At 41.9% G+C, this 7,455-nt stretch overlaps 1 protein-coding gene across 11 annotated transcripts in view; it reads left to right on the top strand.

The window, feature by feature from the left end:
- Positions 1-4,241: 4,241 nt before the first annotated feature.
- Positions 4,242-7,455, top strand: part of atp11c (ATPase phospholipid transporting 11C (ATP11C blood group)) — a 45,325-nt gene continuing 42,111 nt past the window's right edge. For 4 of the 11 annotated variants that reach the window (XR_015098105.1, XR_015098051.1, XR_015098057.1 and 1 more), the window contains exon 1: positions 4,242-4,809. Coding sequence is in view for 6 of the 11 variants with exons in the window: in XM_086101211.1 (XP_085957337.1) it covers positions 4,783-4,809 (27 nt within the window). In the remaining 5 variants the exon portion in view is untranslated. The remainder of the gene's footprint in view (positions 4,810-7,455) is intronic. The other 7 variants (XR_015098099.1, XR_015098073.1, XM_086101205.1 and 4 more) reach the window with 2 other exon arrangements.

The following is a 7,455-nucleotide window of genomic DNA, read 5'->3' as shown; positions in this document are numbered from 1 at the left end:
TGAGCGAGGGCATTTCCGTACCTCCAGATGTGAAGATTACGAGCCGCATAATGTCAGGGCCAATGTTCTCAAGATAATGGATGGAAAATCTTCACACTATGTGGGCAGAGGTAGACAGATACAATCAGATACAATTTCCAACTACAAAAATCTTTTCTTTCAGCTTTTTGCTGAATACAAAATTGAACTCATTCTCGGCCTGATTTTTGGCTACGTTCACACTGCAGGGTGTGATGCCAGATTCAGACTTTTGTTTTGTTTGGTTAAATCCAATCTTTTGATGTACCTGTTCACATAAATAAATAAAACTTCTAATGTGAGCGATACGTGTCCGTGATATGACACAAATGCACACAAAACACCACCTCGAGTGACGTGCACAAAAAAATTAAATAAAAAATAAAAATGTAATGGGGCACAGTGTTTATACAAGTAAATGGTCATCATCTCATTTCGTCAAAGTAGCGAGGCGGGAGGAGGTAGAAATATTTGGAGGATGTGAGGCAACATTTCTCAAGCTCCTCATTTAATGAAGACGTCTACTAAAGATGATGTCACACATAACAAATGAATCTTTTGAATAACTACTATCACCACCAAAGTCCACTTTATGCTTCTTGTTTCAAGTGGGATTAAGATTGAACAATGTTGTCAGTCATCTCTTAAGCACTCTCCCCAGCCCGCATTTGTTTTTATATTGCATTTGTCATGATATATCGGTCGGATGTTTGCGGATGAGAATTCTTACTGGAGACCCATCGCATACATATCCGATATATAACCATATATGAAAGAGGCCCAGGTCAAATTTGGAGAAAAAAAATCTGAATTATACTGTTCACACTACATGAAATAATCAGATATGTGTCGCATAAAGCCATAAATCGGAATTGAGCTGCAGTGTGAACATAGCCTTTGACTCCTTACACAAATGTATCAATAAACTACTTGGGAAAAATATGAGGTGTTGAAAGCAATTCGAGAACAAATCTGTTAATGCCCTTGAATGCTTGAATCGTCTGAGAAGTGTTTTTTTTTTTTTAATTCCGCCTCTTCCCTCACTTTGAGGGCGCTGCAAGGCCTTATGTCGCCTCAAGATGTAATGTAATGAAAATCAAATTAACAGCTGCAATTGCAAGCGACTCGGTGGGTGGAGACATCAAAGAATGCCGTCTGTTTTTTAAGGTTGGCAAATCGGTCTCTTACTCACTTGTGACTCAGTGCATGGAGGCTAATGGGATGTCTTTGGCTCACAGCACACTGCTCTGAAATACTTTTGAAGTCACAAAGCATACATTTTGGCGCATATGTGCCTAGATGGTTGAAGTAAAACATTGCTTCATGAGCTTTAAATTAAACAATAAAAGTAATATCAACAAGTTGTCTAAAAATATCCGTCAGGATAATTTTGCCCATTTTATGATTATATTTAAGTGAATAATGATGAGCCGTTCTAGCCACTTTTTATCAAAATCTAAATTAATAAATCTTGTGAGCAAATAATTTTGTGTGTGTGTGTGTGTGTGTGTGTTTGTTTGTGTGTATGTGTGTGGGGGGGGGGGGCAGAAGCCGAAGCCGCCCTAAAATAGGCCTATCATTGCTATAAATTGTCCTCAGCTGAGAACGTGAGTGTGAATGTTTGTCTATAAAATGTTCTGAACAACTCTGACAACCAAACAGATTGGCACAAGGCACGTTATAACAGCACATCGTTTAATATTAATAAAGTGTTAAATATAGCACACCCTGAGTGTATTTGATATTGTGCTTATGCTATCCTGCCACTGTAGGCCAATCACAAAAATATTACGTTTGAAAAGTAAAATTTCGTGCTCTTAATTGCATTTCAGAAAAAGTTAATAAACGTCTGTAGTGTACAGCCTTACTTGCCTGCGGATGGTTTCTCCTCCATGAAGCAGGTTGACGCAATGCGTCATTCGTGTCACTAGACCGCCCCCTCGTGTAAAAACCTTGAATTGCAACAATCTGTTGCACAGTCTTCAGACTGCAGTTTACAAACTGTAACGACACACGCGGTTTTGAAGTGAAGCGTTTTTTTGAGTAATTATGAATTAGGTTTGCTAGAACGTCGTAAATCGAAGACCGTTTTTATGGGAGTGTAAATAAGCTCTGTGCAAATAGTCTTAAAAGAGTTCGCATGTGGACGGCTCACTCGTTTAAGCTGTACTGGACTAACTACAACTACTTATTATTAATATTGTTACTATACTACTTTACAGTATAATACATGCTGGAAAATGGATACGTATTCTGTTGCCCGGTGTTCACACTGAATAAATTATTCAAATAACCAGCTAAATTTCAGCGTTTCTTCTCTCACGACACTAGGTGGTAACAGAGCCCAAGTTTTAAGACCGCACTGCATCTGTTTTGAGTGCACAGTAGGTCTTTCTCGTGTTGACTTGATAGTTTATTTTTGATTGACTACGTGAATTTGTACGCTGACTAAAATAAACAGAGAGACGAACATGAGTTGCACTGATTGTTTAGAAAAGACGCTGCACACTTGCGATTGTCATGTGTCATGTTTGAAGTTTTGCGTTGGTGAAAATTAGCTTCACAATCAAGAAATAAGACTTCACAGAACCTTGTACTGAACCCCAATTTAACGATGTAAGTGAAAACAGCTCAGAAAATATACATGATATGCAGTACAGTATAAAGTGCAGGCTCCTGTTTTTACACACGACTCTATTGGGGATAAGCACTGTAGAAAATGGATGGCTGGATGATTCAAACAGCAAAGAAAATGTTTGCGGCTCTACCTGGATATATCATATTTCTTTACATTATTGTGTTTAAATCCCTGTTGACAAGCAAGCAGAGTCGTCAGGTACGGTCACCTAATGCCACTCGCAAATCAGTTGGCACCTACAAATCGCCGCTCGAATCTGCTATGAGGACTGCAAACTAGCATTTATGCCAAGTCCGGCGCATTTACACTGTTTATTCTTGTGTTGATTAATGTGGACTGTCCCGATAAAGTAAATAAATAGGACGATTATCGAGGACAAGATCGACTTCGACTTTTCAGACCCGAAGTGCAGTCTTACCATTTAACATTGAGTATCAATGTTATGCGATCATCACATGCATTTTCATTAAGACTATAAGAGTAGGTAGTGCTAGTACTTGCTCTTCTTTTCACTCTTTACGTTCAGAGCCATTCTTGGATGTTGGTATCTGTGGTTTTTTTGAGGCATTAACCTTGTCGGAGGATCCTTTTACCTGCGACTACTGTCTGGCTCTCTGATGCTGTGCAGAACATTTCTCCATGTGAGAGTTCATTTTACCTTGCAGTTTCAGCCAACTCTGCTTGATGTAGAGCAAAGAAGATAGCAGGCCTCCTCCGAGTTTCACATTTTGTGTTAGGATGCTGAAATATAGCACCAGTTGACATAAAACGAATGTGAGATACAGTGAACAGCTATGCCGGCTCAGGATTGATTCCTGCTTTGAATTGCAAAAATCTGAGTACCGTAATAGAGGGCCACCCCAAAAAAGATTGGTAATTGCCAAATATGCCACTGAGTGGCTGCAAAGGACTACTTTATTCGTCAAGGCCATAAAGGAGAGAATAAAGAAATGAGCACATTTGTTGGGTTTCCTTGTGGGGCAAGGATGCGACTTGCCGAGGGCATCAAACGGAATTCCTGATTTAACTGTAAAAGCGTCTGTTTATTTTTTTACTTGATGAGGACAACTGTTTAAACACCAGCTCCAATTGAACCAGAACATTTATTGGTTGATTCAAGGATCAGACACCTGTTGTGAATTTTGCCGTTAAGTTCCTTGTTAAAGAACAGCAACTTGTGCAAAAAGTACTGAAACATTTAACAGTTGGACATGTGCATTCAAAAGCGGAGAGGTCTCATTAAGGTCGCCGGTAAAGGTTTGAAAACGTTTTAGGTCTGTCCTGAAATTTCACCCAAAAGCCAAACACCCCAAACCTTTGTGAGGAGCGTACATGAAAAGAAATCTTTAAAAAATATATTTTAGTACTCGTAGCCCGTAGTTCTTTGATGTAAAGCCATGAAAGGTTTGACGTTTGACGTAATGCACACTCGTGTCGTGGACGCCATACCACCTGACGTCACACCTCACGTTCAAAACACGCACTTGAAGGGAATTGCGGAAGCGGGTATTGTAAGTCTTCAGGACCACATTACCCAGAGTGCACCAGGGGCCAAAGTTGCCGCACCTTCAGTCGGGAGGGGCGAGTTATCCTTTTACTGGAAGAAGACGCCACCACTAACTCACTCCACTCACTGGAACTTCTTCACCAGTGAGGTGACGCCACCGGCCCGGTTTTGCCGGCATTCCCAAGTTCAACCATTTAAGCGGCATTTTCCGGTATCGCTGTGAAGCAGGCGAAGACGCAAGCCAAACCGGCTCCTCGCTGCAGCAACAGGGCGCCCGAGCCAGCCAGCTGCCAGTTAACCAGCGAGCGAGATGCCCGCGTCGGCTCCAGCTCGGAGCCTCGAAGGGAAGAAACGCGACGGTCGAACCGAGACGCCGAGCCTCTTGGGCGGCACAGGATGCGAATGGTGACGAGGCGACGGAGTCTACGACTACAAGGCGAACCGAGAGGATGTAGCGTCGCCGCCGCAGCTTTCCTAACTAACGTCCGTAGAGTAGAAGATAGATAGCCGAGGAGGAACTAGCTTCACTAACATTTACATGTAAAGTTGCTCGTGGGGGCGGCCGGGGGGGAGGCGGATCTGTGGAACCAAAGCCGCCTGGAGAGTTGTGGGAATCAAGATGCTACGAAGAAGCCTCAACCGACTGGTATGTATCAGCGTTAGACTGTCAGACACACTCACGCCCACGCACGCATGGCGCGCGCGCGCACGCGCACACACACACACACACACACACACACACACACACACACACACACACATAGGGTTATCTAATGACACCCCGCTTGGTTTGGACCCAAGCTACCTTTATTAAGTAGTGGCTTGCGAGCTCGGAATAATTTGTTGGCCCACAGCTGTTGGCCTCACTCGGCCCGTAATTGAGCCCCGTTGGCGGAGGAGCTAAACTGCTAAAGGCAAGTTCACGCGAGTCAGGAAGTTGGGGGACATTGCAAGTTGGTTGACCTCCCCCTCCTCACCCCCCCCCCCCCCCCCGTACCCCCTTCACACCTTAAGGTCATACACACGCAGTGATTCCTTCAGCTCTCTCGCTAACTTGTACTGAAGTTATAAAATTGTTGGTACAGTGTTGACATGCTTCACAAATATACAGTAGAACTGTGTGACTGGGAACCAAAAGCTGAAGTTTTGATCCTTTTGCTTAAAGCACATATGACCTTTGTGGCTTGTCAATAGGAATTTTGGCACATTCTAAAATGCACATTTCCATCGGGTTTTTTGCGTGTGTGTGTCTCTAACAGAGGTGTGTAATTTGGTGCTTTTGTTTATTTCATTCACAAAAGGTCATACAGTGCATGAACAAGATTTTGGATAACTTGATCTTACAATTGCTTTTAATAGACATTAATCGTAGATGCTGAGAAAAGCATAAACTGGATTTCAAAGCGTTTACAGTTAGGCCTGATGTCACATTGTAGTTTGCGATGATGCAGAACTGCAGTGGTTCGTAATAGGTTTTTATAATATGCAAGAGAGGGTAACGATATTAGAAGCATCCCTCAGTATAAGGTAGTAAAATTCAGCTCTGTAGGAAAATGTTTGAAAAAAAAAAAGACATTTTGTGTCTGTGTGTGTGAGGGGGGGCTGGGTTCATAACATTTTAGAATCTTGACAGCGTTGGCATAAGATCTCATTAAATTATACCGCTAGTGAGCATGAAATCGACATGATCGGAAATTGAGGCCAATCTGCTGATCAGTATCGGCTGAAAAAGAAAGTATTCTTACATTTTCTTAATTGCTGAAGTCATGAACGATATGTTTTAGTTCTTGACTTGATTTTATCCATCCATAATCTGAACCGCTTGTCCTCATGACAGGCGCTGGCGTGCTGGAACCACTGCTTATTGACAGCCATTTACATGTTATCATCTTGGGAAATCCCTCCATCCATCCGTTTTCAACACGGCTTATCCTGAACAGGGTCGCTGGAGCCTATTTCAGCTGATTTAGGGCGGAAGGCAGACAACAACCTGAATTGGTCGTCAGTCAGTTGCAGGGCGCATATAGAGACAACCAACCATTCACACCCACATCCACACCATCACTGAGTGGGAACTGATCCCACGCTGCCCACACACAAATCAGGCGAGTGTACCACTAAACCATCAGCAACCCTATCTTAATCTGAATCTATCTTGGGATATATTTATTTAAAAAAAAAAAGATATTGGAGACAATTTGAATGTCGTCTCCATTTTCTCTTTCATTGAATTGCGGAGGTATTGAATTGGGACTACACGTCAGCAGCTACTTAAAATCGGATCGGATGTGATCCGAACACATTATAGCATGGCAGGGATTCCTTCAGTTGTCCTCCCAACATGTAATAATAAAACTAAGAAACTACAGCTGTTGATTTAACAATATGTTTTACAGTTTGCGCAAGTGTGACGCTACATTGCATTGCTTGCAGTGCCATTTTCTAATTGATGTATTTGCACAAACAGCTCTCAGTGACGCAGTGCCTGCGTACGCCACTGCAAACTGCAACCGCATTCAGCACATTGTTGAATTAATACCTCTTTTGACAATCTTATTAGCTTTTGCACCCTACCTTTGAAGTCTTGAGAAGACTGATTCTTCACGTGGCTGCGTGGCAATATAAAATACGTGATTATATAATAAAGAAAATGGCAATCGAGAGCAGTATCACTCAACCAAGACGGTTTGCATGCACGAGCAGCAATGAAGTCACACTGGCCATTGTTCTATAGGCAGACATTTTAATTTAGCATAACAACACCTTATATGACACCTAGACTCACTTTATGTGACACCGAGATTGCTTGATATCAGATAACATTAAGATGACGGCACATAGAACTTCAGAGTTATAATTGCAGTCATTTGACATGATGTCAGGCGCAAGACAAGGTTTATCGTGGTTTTTTAAATTATTATTATTTTTTAAAATCTACGTAATCTCATCGTGCCTACAGCAGAGTTTGCCATTTGCCATCCATTTTGGAGCATTTTGACTGATCTCTCAGGAGCCACAGAATATTTTGTTCTGCGGCAATATGAACGAACGCTAAACCTACCAAAAGAAACTCAAGATGCTCTTCTTTCACAAACAAAACGTTTATTTCCAATGTTTTCTGTTCTTTGGTAATCTGTCGTAAAATGTGAAGCGATTTCACCCAAAATACTAATTTCCGAAAATTAGAGAAAAACATTTATTTACTTATTTTACTTTACAAGACTGGGCAACCTGTAGCTGCGCCTCTGCTCACCATCGCATCACACGCTTTGTTGTGTGTAGCATTAAATGA

The sequence above is a fragment of the Hippocampus guttulatus genome, chromosome 2 (assembly GCF_054856545.1).
Source record: "Hippocampus guttulatus isolate MCC_2025c chromosome 2, RoL_Hgut_1.0, whole genome shotgun sequence".
Lineage (NCBI taxonomy): Eukaryota > Metazoa > Chordata > Actinopteri > Syngnathiformes > Syngnathidae > Hippocampus > Hippocampus guttulatus.
Note: the sequence above shows the minus strand (reverse complement) of the source record. Positions and strands in the feature narration are given on the sequence as shown.